The 23,556-nt window shown below is 41.9% G+C and overlaps 1 protein-coding gene across 2 annotated transcripts in view; it reads left to right on the top strand.

Moving 5' to 3' along the window:
• MAP2K5 (mitogen-activated protein kinase kinase 5) overlaps nt 1–23,556 on the top strand; it is a 272,784-nt gene that overhangs the window by 66,560 nt on the left and 182,668 nt on the right. For both annotated transcript variants that reach the window (XM_056127637.1, XM_056127638.1), the window contains exon 8: nt 1,734–1,798. In XM_056127637.1, the coding sequence (XP_055983612.1) occupies nt 1,734–1,798 (65 nt within the window). The remainder of the gene's footprint in view (nt 1–1,733; nt 1,799–23,556) is intronic.

Raw genomic sequence — 23,556 nt, forward strand, 5'->3', positions numbered from 1 at the left:
TTATCCCTGGCGGTGCTCGGGGGACCATATGGGATGCTGGGAATTGAACCCAGGTAGGCCGCATGCAAGGCAAACGCCCTACCTGCTGTGCTATTGGTCCAGCCCCAGTGTCCTACTCTTTTAAAACTTATCATTGGTCCCAAATGATAAAATTTTCTGTTTTTCTTCATGCCTTAATTCTTATACAGTTTTTTTGTTTTACCGTTATAAGTAATATAAATGTAAAGAACAGAATTTCTCTGATGCAGGAAAATTGTTGCCAATTTTTCTGGATTATCTGTCATTTATTCTCTGACCTTAAATATAGTAATTAGCTGATTGCAAATTGCATCAATCAGGTTGTACCACAATTAAATCGGGTCCTGAACTGGCCTTTGCACATTAATCTGTCAATATTCTTTTAGGGATTGGCCAAACAGCTTGGAAAGGAAGCTGTTTCTGCTGCCTGTCCTGCACTTCTAATTATCACTGCTTTCTGAAACGTCAACCTCAGGAATATACAGAAGAAACATATTTCCCTTGATAAATGAAACCTTGCTTTATTCAATTGGGGGAAGTTTAGAGCAGAGCAAAAATATTTAAAGCTTTACAATAATAGTCTGAAAGCAAACTATTTTTTTTTCCAGGTGATATTGAATTAAAAACTCCATCTATTTTCTGCCCATGCAAGGCAGTGCAATTCTCTGGAAATTGATTTTTTTTTAGGGCTTACTATGGCTTTTCCCAAGCCTAAGCTATATGGAAAATAACACCATTATTGAATCCACTTAGTGGATAAAGTTGGCAGTTAATTTTTAAACAACTGGACCAGTGGATAGAAAATTATTGAATGCATCAAATATAATTTGACTAGTCTTAAATTAAGTCACTTGGTAAATAATTATTTAGGCAGTTCTTAAAGATTCTAAAATATTATTTTGTGGGTATTAAAATAATTCACTACTACAGTTTGTGATACAAATGAAAGTAATATTTGTGCTATAATAGTTTTAAGAAACTGGGCAATTGTACTTGCTGTTTTATGTATTCGGTTATGAAAATAACATTAATTTCTAAGAATTGCATGCTTATATGTTCTTCCTAGTTGTGTTAGAATATTTGACTATATGTGCATCATAAACTGCATTGATATGGCACTTTTCCCAGCAGAACAGTATAATTTTTTTTCCATTTTTACTGCTTACAGTTTACCATTTCCAAAGAAAAGCTGTATCTGTTCTCGGGAAATCATTAACATTATTTAGTTTGTTTAATGTTAATTATAGGGTCACCTGAAGAGTTTTCAGAGGCTTGATTTATTTACAGATTGCAAATCAGATGTGTGTGTGTGTGTATGTGTGTGTGTGTGTGTGTGTGTGTCTTCTCCCAAGTTCGACTTTGCCTGTGTGCAGTGCAATTTGATGCTGGGTTATATGTGGTCCTGGAGACCACGTTCTTATCAGTATCTCTGACCTGACCTTTTTGAGCTATGTTAGATCATTCCGTTTTGACACCTTTTATCAAACTTTAATGAAATGACCCAGGCAAACAAATTGTCATTAAACTTTCCATCACTTTGTCCCTTGGTATCGTCTTTTATAAATTGGACAGCAAATGTTGTATTGATCTTCTCGTTCTTGCAGCTGAACTTGAAATGACCCAGACCGCTTGTTGTTTATGGCCTAGACTTGCTTTTCCTTGACACTTCCATCCACGGCATGACACTCTTTTGTTTTTCTTTCTTTCTCGTGGAGATGAATGAACAAGACATGCGGTACCGGGACACACTTGGCCATGGCAACGGAGGCACGGTCTACAAGTGAGTAGTTAATCTTGTTTCAACTTTCTGTCCACTTTTGCCAAATGTGGGGATCATCAGTTCTCAGCAGCAAATATTTTTGAAGGACCACCAGCATTTAGATTTTATTTCTACACTTGATTCCAGAATTCTGCAGGACATCTATTTTCTCAGGAATTGCTTGGAAAAGTGCATTTATATTACCTTTTTAATATTTCGGAGTCTGCATCTCTCCTGGGTAAGCAGTTAATAGTCCACCATTAGCAAGTGTACCTTTAACTGGCCTGAAGTTTAATGCATTTTTCCCCCTCTCCTCTATAACACCATTATTTTTCCCCCCAACTTGCTCGCACCCTAGCCTTGTCCCCTGCCTGGTTGACAGCAATGCCCATGGAAGACAGACCTTATAAATACTATTGCTTAGCCCTGCGTCGACACTCTAAGTTATTAAAAAGCCTTCTTCCTGTTGTACCTTCTCTCCTCACCTACTCCCCTGAGAGAATTTCTACACATTGATGAATATGTTAAGTTATAAAATTCTCCCAAATTCTAGCTGCAATGATCTTCCCCTAAAGCGGTGTTCATTTTCATATTAAAAAATGCTAACCATAAAAAATAGTTCTCTCAACAGGGAAGTCTTTCTCATGCAGTAGTGCAAAGTTTAAACTACATAATGTAATATCTGGTACTTAATAGTCTGCAATGGTGTATGAAAAATATTCTACTAGGAATTAAAAAATCCATACTCGGTCAGAGAGCCCCGAGGGGGTAATAAAACCTTCCTTTGCGAGCTGCTTTCCATATATACACCAAACCTGCATCATGGTCTCTTCTTACCTTAGATATTTTCACATTGATTTTAATAGATACTTCCAGAGTTGTAAAATCATTTTGTTTCTAATTGGTTACTAATGTTCTTCAAATTTTAAATTCTTCCTTACTGCATGGATACAGATTTAAAAAAAAAAAAAACAGCCATGTTGTCCACAGAGGGTCATGTCCTACAATTCCAGGACATCCTCCATATGTAGGTGCATCTTGGGCAGTAGGCTTGGTGTCCTAGGATGGGAAGCCCCGTAGAAGTCTTCTGATTTGGTTCCCCCAGACGGGACTTCACTACCTTGGGCAGGTAGAGGGAGGATGTGAGCCCTTTTGCTTTTAAGAACTTATATGCACACTTGGATTATTTTTACTGACAGATGACGAACCATTGTGGATAGTCTGAAAGTTAGGTGTCTGACTTCACTCTGGTAATTCAGAGAATAGAGTAATAACATACAGGCCCTGCCCCAAGGTTGTTTGTTTCATGTGTCTGGGTGCGAGGTTCAGATCACGCCTTCACTCCTCCCTGCAAAGTCCCGCTGCCCTGTTTAAGCTGCTCCTTTCATCATAGCTATCACTTTGCCTCCTCAGCTTTGGCTTAAATTGTTACCTGGCTCTGACGCTCTTGGGTCCAGGTACCCTAAGGAAGGAAAGAAGGAACATGAATTCTCACTTGCTTCTCTTGCACTTGTAGGCTGGAACAGTTTTCAAAATTTCTTTTTTTAACACATTTATGCTAGTAAAGATAATAAAGCAGGAAAGACTTCTAGAACTGTTTAGACCACACCCCCCCCCCCCTTTTTGGTCTTCAAGTGAAATCCTGAAACTTTTTTTCAGTTGCCTACTCATCTTTATGCAATAGCACTATTTGTTTAACTCTATAGAAGGCTTAGGGTTTTGTTCTGTTTTTGATAATTGAGGGCTCAGTGAGAATTTACTGTTCTGCTTTATTGTAGGAAGGAGAAACCATTAGACCATCAACTCCAGTAGATAATTTTTTTCTCTACCTTTTCTTTTGTTTTTGGGTCACACTTGGTGGTGTTTAGGGTTTACTCCTGGCTCTGTGCTCAAGGATCACTCCTTGCAGTGCTACGGGGGCTATATGGCATCCCTGGTTTCAAACCCTTTGTTGGATTCATGCAAGGCAAGTGCTGTACCTTCTATACTATTTCTCCAGCCCCAGTAGATAATTTTTATTAGAAATAATATGCTAGTTGTTAAAATTGTAATGTTTTGTCTGAAAACATGAGTTTGTAAAAATGGGGAGAGAACTCAGGAATTGAAAAATATTGATCCACCAAGGAAAATTGCAACATAAAGTTATAACAATGTTCTTTTTGTTATTTTTAATTGTGATGAAATAACAGCTTCATAAGCATATTTAAATGTTCTGGCATTAAGCACATTCACATTGTTCTACAAATATAAATAGCACTTTACATCTTACGGATCTGACACACTGTACCTATAAAACAGTAACTCTTTGTTTAGGTGATAGTGTTTTTATTTTTATTTAATTAAAAAAATTGGTTTGGTGGCCACACCTGGTGCTGCTCAGGGCTTGCTCCTGGCTCTTGCACCGAGGGATCACTCCTGGTGTACTTAGGGGACCATATTGGGTGCCAGGGATTGAATCTGAGTTGTCCACATACAAGGCAAGTGCCCAACCTACTTCACTATTGCCCTGGCCTCCAGTTATCTTCTTATTTACAAAGCTGAAGATAACAATTTCAGGTATTCAGCAATTCAGTGTTTCAACTCTAGAACCCACCACCAGTTTTCACATCCCCCCACCAGTGACCCTCAATTCCCTCCCTCTTCCCTTGGTGAATTCTTGGAAGAAGACGGTGAAGACACCCAATTTTCATAACCACTTGTTATTGATCATTTGGCCTTCATTCCTGCCTGGGCTTTTGTTTATACTGTTATAACATCTATGGCTTTTAGTTCAGCATGAAGAAATGGGATAATCTTCAAGAAATGAGATTCTACTTTGCTAAAGTCTTTATAAAACTAAGCATTTGATGTCTGATGATTGACTTTCTCCTACACTAAGTTTACCTTAATGGTGTTAGCTATAAAAATTGTGAATTTTCACAAACAAAATGATTATATTACAGGCTATGCTACATAAACTAGATGAAGAAAATATTGGAAAATTCGCTCATTGGTAACAAAAGTGCCTAGTGGGCCTATTTAAGTTTTTTCTTACAGGGTGTAATAAAGCTAATAAATGCAAAGCGAAAGTTTGATATTTCAGTCTTGTTTGTTCTAACTTGATGGGGTCCTATGAGTTTCATGGGCTATGCCCGCATATGTAATACAATATATAGTATTTAATAGCTGCACACATGCTCTCCTAAGATTGGGTGTTCAGGCCAGTGATATAGTATAAAAACTTCACCAGATCTTAGTGAAGATTCTCTGAGTTCTCTGAGCTGTTCTTGATGTTTTAATAGTGACATCCGCTGGTAGTATGAAGCTGGTAGTTTTTAGTTTACCAAGTTGGGTGAAGTAAAGAAAATATTTTTGGTTAAATTATATCAGAGATTTTCAGCAACCCTTGGAGAGATTTTTGATGAATTCAGAGGCTCTGAAACAGTAGAGAGTTGTCTGTGATGTGGTTAAGTGCGAGAGGGTTCCAAGTTTGAAGTCAAAATAGAGATAATATTAATAAAATCATAGTGATATCTGTCTTAACATTGTTGTGAGGTTAAAGATATGTTTGAGCACTATGAATGAACACTAACTTGAAGCTGCTTGTAATCAGTAAGAGTAATAGGAACAATAATCATTAAGCCCTGTACTTCCTGGATATGAAATTCTTTTTTCAGGAGCATCTCTAAACTTCTCAAGGACTTATGATTGTGATAAATAAACATCAAGAAACCCTGCATTATGTGCTGGAGCCATAGTACAGCAAGTAGGGCACTTACCTTGTGGGCGGCAGACCTGGGTTCGATCCCTAGAACCCCATGCGGTCCCCTGAGCCTGCTAGGAGTGATCCCTGAGCACAGAGCCGGAAGTAAGCCCAGAGCAGTGCTAGTAGTGACCGCCAACCCACCCCCCTCCAAAAAAAAATCCTGCATTATTTATTATTAATACTATCTTTTTGTTTCTGAGCTTTTGGGGACCATGTCAGCAGTGCTCTGAGACTGTTCTTGATCCTGGTGGTACTGGCAGTAACAAGGTGTGGTGCTGGGGATTTGAACCTGGGTGGCAGCCACTTCCCACAAGCAAGAAAAGTGCCCTGGGCTACCTCTGTTCTATACTATCTCTCCAGCCCCTGTAATTTTTTTTTATTGTTCATTTTTTGGGTTTTGGGTCACACCCAGCAATGCTTAGGGGTTACTCCTGGCTCTGTGCTCAGGAATCATATCTGGTGGTTCTTGGGGGACTATAAGGGATGTCAGGTATTGAACCTGGGTTGGCTGCATATAAGGAAAGCTGAGCCCCTCTCCCCCATAATGATTTTTTATTATATCTTCTGTTATTGTTTATTTTTCTATTCTCTAGCTATCGCGCAGACGCAATTGATTTTTTTTTGGGGGGGTCTCACTCGGTGATACACAGAGGTTACTTCTGGCTCTGCACTCAGGAATTACTCCTGGCGGTGCTCAGATGCTCAGGGGACCATACGGGATGCTGGGAATTGAACCCGGGTTGGCCATGTGCAAGGCAAACGCCCTACCCGCTGTGCTATCACTCCAGCCCCAATTGATTCTATCTTAAATATTGTATTACCTATAATAATTTTGTGAAGTTGCATAGCGTCTTCTCTTTTTTCATAGTTGATTTGTATATGCTCTAGGTGAACCCGTATCATTTTAAGCCAGGTTGCCACTGGAAAAAGCGAACGCTCTTTATCATGTGATCATCAGCTGAGCCTGAATCTGCTTCAGCACTTCTTCCTTAAACTCACTTTCCCCCAGGCACTGTTGTTTCTCAAGGTCAAGCAGAGCCCATTGTGTTTTCTGTGGACCCAGCGCAGTCCAAAGGATGCAGTAGGTGGACGGAAATGGGAACAAGGCAAGAGAAGGTTTTTCCAACAGGCTTTTCCATTCTTTAATTTAACTCTTTAATTAGGTCCTCCAGAGCAACGATGCATTGCTATTTTAGAGCGTGCATGATTTAGAGGCTGTATCATTGTTTTATAATCTTCACCTAAAAAGAAGAGAAATTTCCAAACCCAGGGTTTCTATTTGAAGGATTCATTTCTCCTCCCCCCGAGGGTTGCAACTCTAAGTAATCAGTATCCAAATATCCGAAATACTAGTTATTACCCGCTTTTCTGGGTAGTATGTCATTCTGAACACAAAGTAACTAACAGGCCCAGTTACTTCGGAAGGATTCCAGGGCAAGGCAGGCCAGTCACTCATGTTCCTTGCTTCTCTGCACATAGTTTGGTGGAGTCAGTTAGGCCTTGGGTTTGTATGTAACTCCTAGGACTGGGTCTGGCTGAGTTAGCTAGTACATACCATAGGATTGTTTCTTGTGTTATTTTTCCTTAACCATTTTGTTTGTGCCAAGACTCAAATTGTCAGTCATTTGTTTATTTTTCTATAAGACCCAGCAGAGCTGGTGGGAGTGGGTGGCCAGTTGTCAGCTCTTTGGCCATCTGTTGTGACCTGTCAGTGTTTGGAAATAGTCCTACATGTCCTGCCCGTAACGGCTTCTTCCAGTGAAGAACTGAACCTTAATTTGGGGGTGATATTTTTCTGTGTCAGGATGGGTCATGTATCTACCGCCTTCATAGTGTTGTGAGGATTAGATATGCATCATTATTTAAGAATTACTTTGATTATAGCTGGAAAACTAGGAGAGGAATAATGTTTATCAAAAGTGTTGGTCTCAGTGACAGCAATATGAAATGAGAAAAATACATCAGTGATTGAATTAAATTTTATTTAGCCAGCAGAGTACTTTGTGACGTGGGATTCCTGAGTGGGAAGCATAATAATAATGATAATAAAAAGAGCACCAGGGAACCACCTGGTCCCCATCACTCACTTCCTTTTACATCATTGACCCTGAAGGTTCCCAGACCCAAACAAGAAGCGGTAGTAGGCTGACCACAGATTTCCCCATGCCTACATCTGAGACCCCCACCCCTCTTTTTTCCATTTGTCCCTGAAGTGCATCTTATAAATTAAGGGCAGTTTTTAAATGATTTTGATATTGACCCAAGAGCGCTAGTACGGTGATTGTTTGATTTATTTTAACTTTAAATTTCCAATCAAATGAAGAGCTTTATCCTTGCAGCCAGGACCATATTTTAAACAAGCAAACTAGGCATCATCTTAATGCAAAACTAAAGGCTTATATATGACTGGCTTGCATTATCGTACCATGTGACAAGCCAGTACATTAATATTTTCAGAAAATCAATGAGCATTTGTCAAATAAAATGAATTATGTATGTTTTCCCCTTTCCCTGGCTCAGAACTCACCGTTACAGGTTTGTTTTAGACGATAATGTGGATTGTATTGATTGGCATCTGAAGAACGAACCTGAACTCCAGGTTCCTGACTCCTTTCCTGCCTTTGCTTCCCCCTCTGTGTTCCTCTAACTTCACACACACCCATATCCATTACGGCAATGATGGATTGATTATTGGAGTCCAGCCTACATGGCGGGCCGTCAAGGGTCGCTGAGCAGAGAGTTTCAAACTCTGTTTCTACCCGAATTAACTATTATTGAAATAGTTTATTGAGATTGAAGCATTGATCATTTTCTGCTAACCTTGGCTTAAGGGAAGGAAGAGGAGGCGGTGTGGTTTTGAAAGACACTAAATTTCATTTTAAAAAATCTCATTTATTTAGCCTCTTCTTCTTCCTATTTTATTGCCCCTATTGTTTTATTGCTCGGAAAAGGGTATCTTGGCTTTATTTTTATGACAGTATAATTATACTTCAGAAATGCACTTGATTACTATGGGTAACAAAATTGTTCTAGTATATTGGTTTGGCCAATATTGCTATACAAACAACTTTTCAGTCAATTGAGTCTGGTGAAAAATCAATACATTATGGTAATATTTCAAGTAAGAATTTGCTGAATCTATGTATTTCAACATCGTCTCTTTTCAGGGAAAAATAATTTTGAAGTGCTAAGACTTCCTTCTAATATTTTAATGAAAAGGCTTTCTTCATAAAGAAATTTAAAGTTCCCTGCCCACCCCTGCAGAAATGGTTGTGAACCGATCAACATTAGCACACCCAGTTTTCACAGGGTGGAAGAGATGTAGTTTCTGTTTGAAACCTCTCGTGTGTTCGGGTACCCAGGTAACATCCGAGGATGCCCTCGTCTGGCAGTATGCCATTTGGATTCCTATCTGGGTACAGAGAGGTGTAGGTAATGCAGAGACCACCTGGCTGTGCATGGAGAGGAAGAAGGGATCAGAGAACTACGCCCATCCTGCCCACCACTTCATTCGTTTCTTGACCTGCCCTATTCTAGTGGGCACTGTGTGGAGGGCACTGTGCTGGTTGCTAGGCACTTCTTGACTTTCATCAGAGCCAGGTCCAGAAGGGCAGGGGGAGGGGCATGCTGTCCACAGGGATGCCTGGGATCTCAGTGTCCAGGCCACGTGCCTGGTTGTGCTGTGTGCGGGTCCTGGGACTGGCCAGCAGTTCAGACTTTTGATTCTTTCTCAGGAAGAATCAAGAAGGGCATCATGGAGGAACTTGGTATTGGAGCTGAGAGGTGGGCAAAGGAATTAGGAACTCTTATCTGAAGCTAATGGCCATCCTTTTTCCACTGTGGAAGGTGTCCTCATGTGGAATAGAGCTCACGTGGAAGCCGTGTCGCCTGCCGTGTGCACTGATGCTTATTTGAAGGGCATGAAGGGACTTGTTCGCAGTTGAGTTTCAAAGTTAGGTTTTTTTTTTTTTTTAAGGAGGGGTCACCTAGTGGTACTTAGGGCTTACTCCTTTCAGGGATCACTCGTGCAGGACTTGGGGGACCATCTGGGGTGCTGGGAATGGAACCCAGGTCAGCAGCATGCAGGGCTCTGAGTTTCCCCGTTTGAAGGGTGTGCTGGTAGACTGAGGCAGGCGAACTTGGTGCTCTTCTGAGCTAGCCTCAGGTGGCGTGTCTGTGTGCTTTGGTGGGGTGAATAGGATGTTTTTCCTTCTGCCCTCCTCAGCAGAGAGTCATGTCCATGCAGTTCTTCCACCTGGGAGCACTCAGGCCGGTCTTTCTAGAATGGACCTGCAGAGGTAGCTTCCTTACAACTAGTGGATGGACTCTGTGTCCAAGGTGCTGTCCACTGGGGCCAGAGCAATAGTACAGTGGGCAGATTACTCACTTTGTATGGGGCCAACTCAGGTTCGATCGCTGGCATCCCTTGCGGTCCCCTAAGCCCCACCAGGAGTGATCGGGAGTTAGCCCTGAGCACTGCTGGGTGTGACCCCAAACAAAATGAGCCAAAGTGGTGTGCATTGCTAGTGCTTAGCAGCTCTGCAAGCCGAGGACAACAGAATGAGTTTCAGTGGCAGTTGTGGCCACAGCATGGATTCGAACCATTGCTTTCTCTCAGTTTTCTTATGTCACATAAAGATGGTGCTACCTTCTCTTTCCAGTTACAGTCTGCCCCCTGCAGGTGGTGGCGTGCCAGTCAGGGGTAGAAACGCCATCCTGTCGTGTTGGCATTAGCCAGAGGTCTGGCTGGAGTTCAGAGCCTCCAAGAGGGATAACTCCCACCCTGCATGCATGAAGGCGAGAGCCTTTGCCGCTAGTGCAAACCCCGAGTTGTGGAGCTAAATCCAGTGTCTGCTGACCCGGAAGTGCTTCGGCAGCTTCAGTGTGCTTTGATTCTTCGTGGTTTTGTCTTAGCATGTGCCCCTGTGTTGGTGAGCAGATGCCCCTTGTTGTAAGACTCTTCAGTCAGAAGAGTGACCCAGGTGTGGACAGGTCAGAGGAGACTTCATGCTCTTGAAGTTCACAGTCGTGGGGCAAGCAGACAACAAGGAAATGAACCCCAAGATCTTATCGAACCTTACAAGTGCTGTGATAGCTATAAAATAGGGGATGTGGGGAGGCTCAGAGGGCACCACAGGGCCTGGGCATGTGCCCGGCCACCTCATGGCCTCCTTAGCGGTGCTGGGCCCTGTTGACCATCTGTTGATCAGCCCAGCATTAAGTCCTCCCAGTTCTGTTGGTGCAGAGTCTGGGATGACCCAGATCCTTCTGAGCTGTTCTGGGAGGGGCCGTACAGAGACATAAATAGAGTCGGTGCTCAGCAGGATGTTGAGGAGGTAATGGACAGGAAGCATCCAGTTCTGGGGAAATCTGGGCATGCAGGGAGCGCAGAGTTCCAGGGGCCCCTCCATGGGGCCCCCACACACAAAAGGGCTTTCACCCCTTTCTGAATCCCCACTGAGGAGGCGTGTGGTTGGGGGGGGCCCTGTACCCAAGCAACACGCAGAGGAAGGGGTAAGCGATGTTCCCATAGTCAGGCCACCACTAGACCTTGGCAGTTCTCACTGATTAGCACTGTGTTCACCCATTGTTCATCGATTTGCTCGAGTAGGCACCAGTAACGTCTCCGTTGTGAGACTTGTTACTGTTTTTAGCATATCGAATATGTCACGGGTAGCTTACCAGGCTTTGCCGTGCGGGTGGAATACTCTCGGTAGCTTGCCAGGCTCTCCAAGAGGGATGGAGGACTTGAACCCAGATCGGCTGCATGCCAGGCAAATGCCCTACCCGCTGTGCTATCGCTCCAGCCCTTACTGATTAATAGACTTAAAAATGAATCAGAAGAAACAGTGCCTGGAACTTAGAACATCTGGCAGCTGGAGACTTTCTCTCTGCTTGTCTTGAGTTGCAGCCCAGACTGTTTTTAGACGTGAGGGATAAATTAAGACGTAATTCTAAAAGTCATCAATGTATCATCTGTCGTTGCTCATTTTCAAAGCTTTTTCATAGATGTTCAAGCGAATGTTGCTTCATTGACAGAGCCAGTATCGCATAATGTTTTACATGGTCTTTCTTTTGGTTCCTTTTGCTTATCAGAAACGTAGAATGTAATCATTGAATTAATTGATTAGTTGTATGGGTTTGCTAGTAGAGGTGGTACATTCTTTGATTTATAAGACCTGTTAATTTTTTTTTAGCTGTTTTACAGTATCTGATGTGTTAGAAAATTGTCGTCTCTTGGTTGGCATATAACACAAGCAAATACTTGTATACCATAGCATCTAGGGTATTTGCTTAAATTGCTTTTGGGGAAAATAATTCACTAGAAAGTCCAAAAGGCATTTTCTGTGTATAACTTCCTGCCACAGTCTTTTTCTTTTTTCATTGCTCTGTCATTGGTCACGTTGATGTAAGAGACCATGTCTTGGTAAATTGCTGCTTTCCTGGAGTGGAATGTGTTTAGGTTCTATTTTGTGCAGTGACACTGAATTGGAGAAGCAGGGAACCAAAATAGAAGGGGGAGGGGGGTGGAAAGCACTAAGACATTAAGCATAAGGGTTTTTTTTAAACATTTAATTTTTAAGTGTGATGTTGTATTATGTTATTGGAACAAAAAAGTGGTTTTTTTTTTTCAGTTTCACAAAGGAATGAAAGAAAAAGTTCAGTATCGTTGCTCAAGCAGAGTTAGTTTCTGAGTTGTGTTTTGTGAATTCTAATAAATGAAATGAAAAACGTTCATACAAAATTAGAACTTGCTTTAGGGCACAATCAATATAGCGTTTTAACAAGCTTAGTGAATTTGGAAAATATGTATAGGGTGAGGGTCTCAAACATACTGATTCTATTACTACTGCTAACTGTAGCAGCAAAGTGTAACAATATATGTAAGTCAATAAACATAAAGCTCTGATTAAACCATAATTAAATGTTCAGAAAAGTTCTCTAAAAACTATGAATAAAATAGATTTTTGCATTGTCTCAGCAACAAAATGTATAGCCATTGAAATTTTCTAGTGCTGAAGAAAATGATTCATGGGCTAATGTCACAGAATGACTTTTACCTTGGACATATAGTGGGTAAAGTTTGTGTGCACCATTCATATTTTCTCTCTCTTAACATTTTGGTTTGGTTTGTTTGTTTTGGGGCCACACCCAGCTGTGTTCAGGACTCACTCTTGACTCTGTGCTCAGGGATCATTTCTGGCAGAGATCAAACCTGGGTGAGCTGTGTGCAAGGCTAGCACCTGTCTGCTGTGCTGTCACTCTGGTCCTCTCTTTGAACATTTTGAAAGCAAGTTGTAGTGATTACTGCAGAGGATAGCAACTGGGGTAACTGAAAGGGAGAAGAAGGAGGGTCCCTGCTTCCCTGGGCATCCGAGAGAAGTGTTTTAACAACTCTCCAGCCTCCGCGTACACCAAGTCATGGGGGATGCTTGTGATCAGAGCAGCCATATTTCTGTTCCCTACCTGACACTCCGTTCCATGCCCAGTGTTATTGCTGAATTCTGGCAGGTACAACAAATCTTACTATCCTCATTTGAGCCACACAGAAACTGACACAGAGAAATGACTGGATTTCCCTTAGGATTCAAAGCCAGATACACATAGAACACCTTAAACTCCTACTCCCTTATTTGTTAATTCCTTCTCAGTTACCTTTCTAGTAAATAATTCATTAGACTTTGGTTCTGTGAGGAGCAAAAGTAATAAGCAGGCTAAGAATTTCCTCATAAGCTGAAGAATTTCTGCTGGAATGTTCTAGCAAATATACTCCAGTTGTACTTTTTCTTTCTTTCTTTTTTCTTTGTATCAGACACTTGTATTTTACAGATGATGCATATAAACAAACAGATGTCTTACCCTCTTCCTAGGAACTTGTGATTTTTTTAAAATTAATCCTTCAAAAAAATGATAACACTGATCTACAAAAGTCTGTTACTTCAGCATAGAATCTTCAGAAACTATTCTCTGGGATTTTTCATTGCCCATGGTTTTGTGAAGTCCACAGCCACAGCCCTCCCGTTGATCGTCGATTTGCTCGAGTGGGCCCAGTAACGTCTCCATTGGAGACTTTGTTGTTACTGTGTTTGGCATATCGAATACTCTCGGTAGCTTGCCGGGCTCTCTGAGAGGAGCGGAGGAATCGAACTCGGGTCGGCCATGTTGGCCGCTTGTAAGGCGAATGCCCTACTCGTTGTGCTATCGCACAACATTGATATATATATATATTTAAATCACCTTTGAAATCTTGATGATTTGGGCTACAGCTCTTTATAATAAAATTAGTTTTCTTCTCTACATGAACCTCTTGTCCTCTCTTTTCTTATTCATTTTAATTTAAAAAAAATATGTGAGGGCCAGAAAAAGAGTACTACATGGGGTTACGGTGCTTGTCTTGCATGCAGCTGACCCCAGTTTGATTCCTGGTGCTGCATAATTCCCCCAGGCAGCAGCAGATGCGACTCCCTTCATCTGTGTGTGGCGTCTTTTAAATTTTGTTTTTATTGCCACACCTGGTGATACTCTGGGACTGCTCCCAACTCAGTGCTTGGAAGTTCCTCCTGGTAGTACTCAGGGGATCATGACCACATGGGGACAGGACTCGGGCCTCCTGCATGCAGAGCATGTGCTCAGCCTCTTGAACTGTCTCACGGGCCCTTGTGTTACATCTCTAAGCCTACTCTCCCTGTGAAGCCCCAAGGTAGGTTCCTCAGCAGCCATGACAAGCTACAGCTAACATTAAATCTCTGCTAGGCCTCAGTTTCTGTCTCCCCAAGGCAGGACTGCAGTTTCTGGTAAACTCCCAGTCGAATAACTCACCTGGATAAGAAACTGGGCAGTTGGGTCTGGCCGGTCATGAGGGGTCACTGTACCCTCCTTAGAAACTAACCATTGCCTAATTGCTGACCACCATTGTAATAGGTCTAATGCTAAAAATAGACCAGTATATAAATTGCTTCTTAAGTCTGAACCCTGTATAAACTGCTTGTGAGGTGGAGTCGGAGTCCTTGTCAAGACTCCACTGCGTTGGATGAGACTTGGACCCTAGCTCGGGCAAGCGCTGGCTCGGGCTAGTCATAAAGTTCCTTTGCTTTTGCATTATCATGTGTGGAACTGGGTCTCTCCACAACTGGGGACCTGAAACTCAGGCACAACATCCCGACTGAATTGGAAAATGGTATTTTTCTCTTGACTAGTGGTAGAGAATTCTCGAAAACAAAATACAGCTAAATTTTTGAAGAGAATCTATTTAATATATTGTTGGAAGTCACTTAAGATATTTCATGAAGAATCTGGTGGATTGAGCTGTGAGGGTACACCCTTTACTCCTGTTGTCCAAAGGGGCCCCACGCCGTGTGCAAGGAATCCCTTAGATCCCTCTTATTCTTGGGTTTAAAGACACTGTCCCCTATGGTGCAAAGTGTGGTTTGAGCGTTACATAGTGTTGGAGGTAAATAGAAAGTCCTTCCTGGTTAGCTCTGACCACAGTCATGATCCACCCGTTTCATGAAGTCTGTTATGCACAAAAGTGCACAAAATGAAGATAAAGTGCCTCTCTCCAGCCTGACAAAAGCCATTTCTTTGCAGAATGGTAGCTGCAGTGAAAGTAAATAAATGAATGGACAGCAATCACAGCCTAGTTGATGAAACTGTTCAATTAAAGCACAGGCATTTACATGGTGTAATTTCCCTAAATTGCCAATGAGCCCCTTTAGACACAACCAGTGTTCAAATTGATTTCAGCATTGATTTTGGCTGAAGCTGATAAATTTCTGCTTGTTAGTTAAAGTAATTTTGCAGAAGACTTTGTACTGCAGTATTGAAGTGTTCATTTAGCTGATGGTTAAAAGAGGAGTTATTTACAGAGGCCTCTACTGTTGTTCTGAGATGGGACAATTCCCCAATCATCTTTTACTTTTAATTTTTTAGGCTTCAGTATACCAATCAATAGGTGATTGAAACTGATTAAAACTTATCCAACCAGCTGCCTATGGCAGTTTAATTAGAAGCTGGATGATTCTTAAATTAAAGTTGTCTTATTTTTATTGCATAGCCATCTTCCAGAAGAGTAAGGGGCTAACAGTGCTGAAAATGTAAAGTTTGGCTTTGTTAAGGTATCCGGCAAATTGTAAATCACACATTAGCTATTCCTAAGGCAACTCAAAAATGTATTCAGAAGCTTTTTCTTGATAGACATTAGAAACAAGAATATATTTACTTGCTGTCCAAGCAAAAAAAAAAAATACTGTAGGACAGGAGGAAATCTGCCATGTGCCCATCTTCCCCCAGAAAGCCTCCAGTTTTGAATCCACACTTCTATTTTATTTTGAGGCCTTGATTAAAGACGAATGAAAAGCAGGTGTATTCATGTACATACACGTTGTTTGTCAACACATGTGCTCATGAGCGGCCTTACAGGAGAGAGGTGTTTATTCCTCTTGTCCCACCCCCCAGGGAAGTTCCCTCATACTCATTTTCTCTAGGATGGGACAAATCCTTGGGTTTTTAATGGAAATGGGTTAATATTTCTGTCATAGGGGACATATTACATCTGTTACTACAGGGAAGGAGGGAATAAATGGCTCACTTTTCAGAGGTGCCTTTACTCTTTGACCCACCAGGGTCCTATTTGGTGTTCAAGGAGAGGTAATTTAGTAAATCGTACCCCGGTGGCTTGAAAAAGTTAATGCACCTCTGAAAAGTGAGCCCATCGATTTTCCCTATTGCTTTTTAAAAACCAACACTGACCATATTCAGAGAATCTTGAAGGTAGCTGGAATTAGAGGACCAAGGAGCAACCAGTTTCTGTTCACACAGACGTGTCAGGCCAGGCACTGGATTTGACTTTAGAAGAATCCATTCTACCCAGGAACATGCATCAGGCTGGAGAATCTTGAAAGTGTGCCTTAATCTCATGAAGCCTTAGTTTCCTTATCTGTAGAGATAATATGAGTAGCTCCAACAATGCATGGAAACCAGATCGCTTCTCCAGATAATATTTTAATTTTTTTTAATGAATCATCGTGAGATAGTTACAGACTTAAAAACTTTCATGATTACGTTTTAGTCATAGAACGATCAAGTACTCATCCCTCCACCAGTGCCCATTCTCTACCACCAATGTTCTCAGTATCCCTCCTGCTACCCCTACCCCCTGCTTCTGTGGCAGGCACATTCTCTCTCTCTCTCTCTCTCTCTCTCTCTCTCTCTCTCTCTCTCTCTCTCTCTCTCTCTCTCTCCTTTTGGGTGTTATGGTTTGCAATACAGGCAGTAAGTAGTAAGTGGCCATCATGTTTGGTCTATAGTCTACTTTCAGCATGAATCTCCCATCCCGAGCCAGCCCTCCAAGCATCATTTACCTAGTGGTCCCTTCTCTATCCCAGCTGCCTTTTTCCCCCAGCATGTGAGGCCGGCTTCCAAGTCGTGGAGCCATTCTTCTGGCCCTTATTTTCCAGATAATATTTTTTTAAAGCTTTAAAGCACAGTGGGAAGTTACTAATGGAAGGAAGTTTTGTGAAATAGTCACTTTTGTATCTGATTTTGGAAAGTGGATTCTGGTTAACTTTGAACCCAAACACAGAGAGCAGAGATTCATTGTAATTAGACTCCTTAAGGAAGTTTTGTGGTCAGACCTCAAGGCTTCTCCCCACCTAAACTCAGTATTTCATTTTTCTCATTCTTCTCTCTGGCCTCCCTTTTTTTACCCATGATTTTATTTATTTTTTTCTTCTTAATTTATTGAATCACTGTGGGAAAAGTTACAAAACTTTCAGGTTTAAGTCTCAGTCACACAATGATCAGATACCTTTCCCTTCACCACAGTACTCACTTTTCACCACCAAGATCCCCAATATACCCCCCTCCCACCCCTCCCAATGCCTGTTAGGCAGATGATTTCTACTTAACTCTTCTCTACATTGATTACATTCATTATTTCGACAAAAGATGCACCATTATTGTTTAGAATTCCCCCCCACAACAATCAGAATTGCTGAAAAGTCATTGTGAAATTTTCTATAGCTGGTTATGAGAACCATATGATGTCGCGTGGCCACAATAGCGGCTGCGTGATTTTGGATTTCTGCAAAGAGCCAGATAATTATGAGATTGGTTTCTGTGCGTCTGGTGTTATGGCTGTCCGGAGAGCCGCTCGTGGGGGGCAACTTGTGACCCCGGTAAGGCATGAAGGACGAGCCCGTTCCGCCCCCCCTTCCCATGAGACTGCAGTTGCCCTGTCACCGCCGGCTCATACCTGGCTTTCCTATAAGCTCTGAGGCGGCGGCCACCTTGCTGCTGGGGGGGTGGGGGGTAGGAAGGAGGAAGGGAGCAACACCCTTGTCCTACCGGGATGGCCTCCCTTTTTTGCCCATTTCATTTGTTCTCCAAAAGAATGCAGTGATCACTGTGACTTGTTTCCTTGTTCTTAAAGGTATTTAGACCATATGTCAAAGGACATTTTGTTCTAGTTTTGGGGGAAGTTCCAGCACTTGAACAAGGAGACATCAGCTGATGGGATAAATATGGCCTCAGTGATGACCACTGTATCTTCGAGGCTTGAAGGGAAGTCAGAGTGTCCAGAGGCAAAAGAGAGAAGACAGAATGATCATGTGCATGGTTACACCACCTTTCCTCTGATTGGAAATCTTTCTGATCTCACCTAGCTCCTCATATCATGACTGGTGGGTTTTTAGAGCATGATCAGCAATAAGAAAGCTTCGACCATATCTGTGACCTAATAATGCCTCTGGTTTGACACTTAACTGGTTGGGGGATGGAAAACTAGGGCGAACCGCAGACTATTTTGCGACCGGTAGTCAAGCATCTGTAATGGGTTTTTAGGCAGAAGGAAGGCTGGCATAGGCTGCTATTTGAACTAGTGCAGTTTGCATAAAAGCTTATTTTTACAACTGCTGTTTACTTTGGATTTCGTATTTTAACAGCCAGAGCCTGGCTAATGTGTTTATCTATTATGGAAGGCAACAACTGTCAGTGTTGATTTCTCTGAAATGATTTGAATTTCTTTTTTGTGGATGGCTATTTTAGCATGTGACATATTGGCAAAATACACCCCAAAGAAACTTGCCAAGAGAAGAAATCTCGGGGAAAAAATTGAGTAATAAAAACAAAAATTTATTTAACCGAACAACAACTGGTTTACATTTGGTTACTTAAAACATGTTGCTCCATTAAAAATATGGCATCTGTGAGCCAGGAGTACAGAGTTTGCATGCAGGAGCACCGGGCTTAATCCTTGGCCCCACCTGGGCCCCCACAGCACTGCCAGGAATGACTCTTGAGCACTGCCAGATGTGGCTCCAAAAAATAGAGAAAACAAAAGATGACAATGAAAGGGTTTTAACTAAGAGACAAAACAGCCAAAGATTTTTGTTTTGCTTATATACATAAGCATATAATCACCTGCATTTGTCTCCTTCACTTTTTTTTTTTTTTTTTTTTGCTTTTTGGGTCACACCCAGCGATGCACAGGGGTCGCTCCTGGCTCTGCACTCAGGAGTGACCGCTGGCGGTGCTCAGCAGACCATATGGGATGCTGGGAATCGAACCCCGATCAGCCGAATGCAAGGCAAACACCCTACCCACTGTGCTGTCACTCCAGTCCCTGTCTGCTTCACTTTTTATATGACAAAGAAGTGTTTCAGTTGTTTGGTATTAACTTCAAAGTTGCCTGTTCTTACAATCCCAATGGCGTGTCATACAGTGAACTCAAGGTTTGTGTTCGTTGTTTCAAACAGGAGATCCACAAATACCATTTTGTCCTGGTTATCTCCTATTTTTATCTTTTTAATTTCTTTAATTTCCTATATTTATTCCTTTAATTTTTGTCTCTATTCTTTTTTGTACCCCCCTCTTTCTCTCTCTCTTTTGTTCCAAGTCTATAAAGTCTTCAAAATGTAAAGATTATTAAATAAGAAGAATCCTTGCATTTGTCATTTAAATTATTTTCCATTAACCAGTTACCTTTATGTCAGCAAATGTCACATGAGGAGTAAAGTAGTAACATCTGTCAGTACAAAATTGAATGGTCCTGTGTCATACCAAGTTCAGTGCCACGTGAAAACAGATACGGAAGTAACTTTAATAATTGAATCTGAATGTGGCCATTTCTTAGCTCTTTATGCAGATGCGTAGACAATTAATGCGGATATCGAATCAGAAATCTTCTTTCCGCCACAAATCTCATGGTTCATCTTCTTCAAGTCAGACTTTATGTTCTAGTGAATTGGATCTTAGGGAGGTTTCTCCCTTTGCCCTTCGGCCTTGGCCGCCCTCTGCTTGACAGTCTAGAAATCTCTGTGGCATTCAGAAGAGCAGAGAAGCAGGGACTCCAGGATATCCCACAAGCTGTGAAATCTTTGCTTGAAAAACAAAACTGATTTTTATCATTTAATAGTCATTACTATGTCTGAAGCAAACTAATAAAAAATGCATTTGTAATGTTTATTTATTTTAAAATAGCCTTTGCTCCCTTTTCTTCTCGCCTCCTGCCTGAGGAAGACCCGGGAAACAAAATAAACATCACAGTCTTTTTTGCCTACCTCGTCTTCTCTAATTGCTGATGTTTCTGTACCGCAAATACAAAATACTGCTTTGAACCACGTTAGTGGCGAAATTATTTTTCTTAGGTTTCCCCATCCATTTGGAGAATTTTCCAACAATTGATTTTGCTCTATAATTTACCGAATAATTGTGTTCCCCTGAGATATGCCATGTTAGAGGCAGGACTGAAGTCAGTGGCATTTATTCCACGTCGTGTGCAAGAGAGAGGTCCCACCCCATTCACCATACAGTGGCAATGCTGTCATTTCAGTGTCTGGTGTTGTCACAGTGACAGAAAGTCAGCATGCAGGGTAATTCCTCTTAAGATCCTTGGACTAACAGGGAAAAAGGAAAAAGAGAGGTGTTCCCCTGCTCATTTTGATGACCAGCTAGGAAATTGATATTTATAATGTCTTATCAGTTATGTTGAAATGTAAAATATTTGCAGTTCTCGCAAAGGTCATTTTGTTTCTCTTAAATTATAATCTGCCCTATAATTGCTGGAGAAATACAGATACTCCTTTCTTCTCTCTTTCTTAGAATTTAACATAATTTTATTCTAATGTGTCGAAATTAACATGCAAAATAGAAACCGTAGAAATTAGATGCCAACTTTAATTGTATGAGATTGTACAAGCTTTATCAGAAAATATATGATCAGCTCTAGGTTATTTATTTTGTGAACAGGAGTCAGCTGGGCCGACTTGTATTATTTTTTGACTCTCCTAGAATTTGAAATTCTAAGCATAAATAATTTCAGTAAACATTGTAAAATGCAGATGCAAGCGAGCTTCTGCATGGTGTATATCTCTGTGGGGTTCCAGATGTCGGGATGGGGCTGTAGATACAGGCTGCGTCTCTCTTACGTCCAGTGTGAGTACAGCACCCAAGAGTCTCCTTTTCAGTTTCCTGCTAACTTGTAAAGATCCCAAGAGAAATTCAGTGTAAGCCTGTGGACTGATACGTCTTCTAATGAATTTTCATTAGGGCTTAGATGAAGGTGAGCACATCTCTAGCCAAAGAAAGGAAATAGACAATATCCAGTGATAACACACCTTAGACTCTGATAACAGAACTGAGGTTACCAAGTTGGGTGGGGGGTGGGGGGAACTAGGAGGTGAACAAGAAATGATCTCCAGATCATGGGGGAAGGACCAGTCCTGAAGGTGCGGTAATGAACAAGAGATTACAACCCCTTGATTTCATGAAGCTGACTTTATTAATGATAGGAAACATCATGAATCAGTTAACTGTGTTAGGTGTCTATCAATTGTATGAATAACAAAGATAGAGCCTGCAAACTTTGTTTTTTATTTTATATTTGGTACCAGGGATCCAACCTAGACTGGACTCAGACAACACATGTTCTCTGCCACTTGAGCTGCATCCTTAGTTCCTAATAATGTTCTAATTATTTTTAATAGGCACTGTGATTTGTGGGCTGGAGCGATAGCACAGCGGTAGGGCGTTTGCCTTGCACGCTGCCAACATGGCCAACCCGAGTTCGATTCCTCCGCCCCTCTCGGAGAGCCCGGCAAGCTACCGAGAGTATCTCGCCTGCACAGCAGAGCCTGGCAAGCTACCTGTGACGTATTCGATATGCCAAACACAGTAACAACAAGTCTCATGATGGAAACGTTACTGGGCCTGCTCGAGCAAATCAATGAACGACGGAAGGACCATGACCGTGACCATGACTGTGATTTGCAAAGTTATCAGGATTCAGGCATACTGTGTTCCAACACCAATTCCTTCACTAGTGTCCATTTCCCCCCACCAATGTCTCCAATTTCCCTCCCATCCTCCTGCCTGCCTATTTATTTATTTATTTTCTTTTAGGGCACTGTGGTCTATACGGTTACTGATCAGATTCAGTGCATAACCATTTACCCCCTTCCTTCTGCAGAGTTAGCCCCTCTCTCCACCACTGTCATGGTGGTCTCTTCCCCTCGATCCCCACTTCTCTCTCACCTGCCAGTAGCAGGCTTCCAGGAAGACTAGCTCTCATGTTCTTTGTTTCTGTTGCCTTTGGGCATGCATTATTCTTCTACTATATCATTTTTTTCTTTTCTTTTTCTTTCTTTTCTTCCCTTTCCCCCCCCTTTTTTAACTTTCTTTGTTTTGGGGCCATACCCGGTAGTAGTTGGGCTGGAGCCATAGCACAGCGGGTAGGACTTTTGTTTGCCTTGCAGGCAGCCGACTCAGATTCGATTCCTCCGTCCCTCTCCGAGAGCCCAGCATGCTACGGAGGGTATCCCACCCGCATGGCAAAGCCTGGCAAGCTACATGTGACATATTTGATATGCCAAAAACAGTAACAAGAAGTCTCATAATGGAGACATTACTGGTACCCGCTCGAGCAAATTGATTTAACAATGGGAGGACAGTGCTACAGTGCCACCCAGCAGTATTCAGGGGTTGTTCCTGGCTCTGTACTCAGGAATTACTCCTGGCAGTGCTCAGGGGACCATATTCAATGCGGGGGATCAAACCCATGTAGGCGACATGCAAAGCAAGTGCCATATCCGCTGTACTGTGGCTCTGGCCCTACTGAATTTCTTTATGTCCTATATATGAGGTCAGTCATTCTGTGTCTGTCTCTCTCCCGCTGGCAAACTTCACTCAGCATGATGCTCTCAGATGTACCTACGTAGGTAGCAAATTGGATGATTTCCTTTTTCTGTATGGCCAAGTAGTAGTAGTCTATTGTAACCATGTGCCATAGCTTATTTGTCCCATTTAATGCTCTTGGGCTCTTGGGTTGGTTCCAGATTTGGGCTGTTGTGAACATAGCAGTACAGATGTCTTTTCTGCTTTGGGTTTTTTTTTTTTTTTTGCCATTGGGGTCTTTTACAAGAGGTGAAATTGTTGGATCATAGGGGAGGTCGATTCCTAGTTTTTTGAGGAGTGTTTGTATTGTTTTCCAGAAAGGCTGGACCAGTCAGTATTCCTACCAGCAGTGAATGAGGGTTCCTTTTCCCCCTCTGCATCTATACCAAGACTGATTGTTTTTGTTCTTTTTGATGCGTAAGGAGCAGGCTGTTTATGTGATTTTGTCAAAGCAGTACTGTTTGATCTTACAGAAGTGAGGAAGCAAGCTAAGTGGATGTGGAGGCAAGTTGGTCCAGGCCTGAGGGGTGGGTGCACAGGGCCTGAAGTGCTCCTGCTGGATCTTTGGGGCAGATGGTCTGCAGTGGATGAGGGAAGGTGACAGAAGCAGAGATCATCTCAGTGACCAGGGACCACATCCTGAATTCCTTGGAAGGACTTTTGATTTAACAGATAAAAATCTATCAATTAAATGGGGATGTTGATAATGGCTCCAATTCATGGCATATTTCCATGCCACTGCAGTAAAGCTTGGATGGACGGTAGAGAATGGGTGTGTGAAAATAACTCGTACTCATATGGTTATGAAATGAATTAAAGGTACGGAGAATTTCTGTATCAAACACTATGTAAGTGATAGACTTCC

The sequence above is a fragment of the Sorex fumeus genome, unplaced genomic scaffold (genome assembly GCF_029834395.1).
Source record: "Sorex fumeus unplaced genomic scaffold, SorFum_2.1 ptg000063l, whole genome shotgun sequence".
Classification (NCBI taxonomy): domain Eukaryota; kingdom Metazoa; phylum Chordata; class Mammalia; order Eulipotyphla; family Soricidae; genus Sorex; species Sorex fumeus.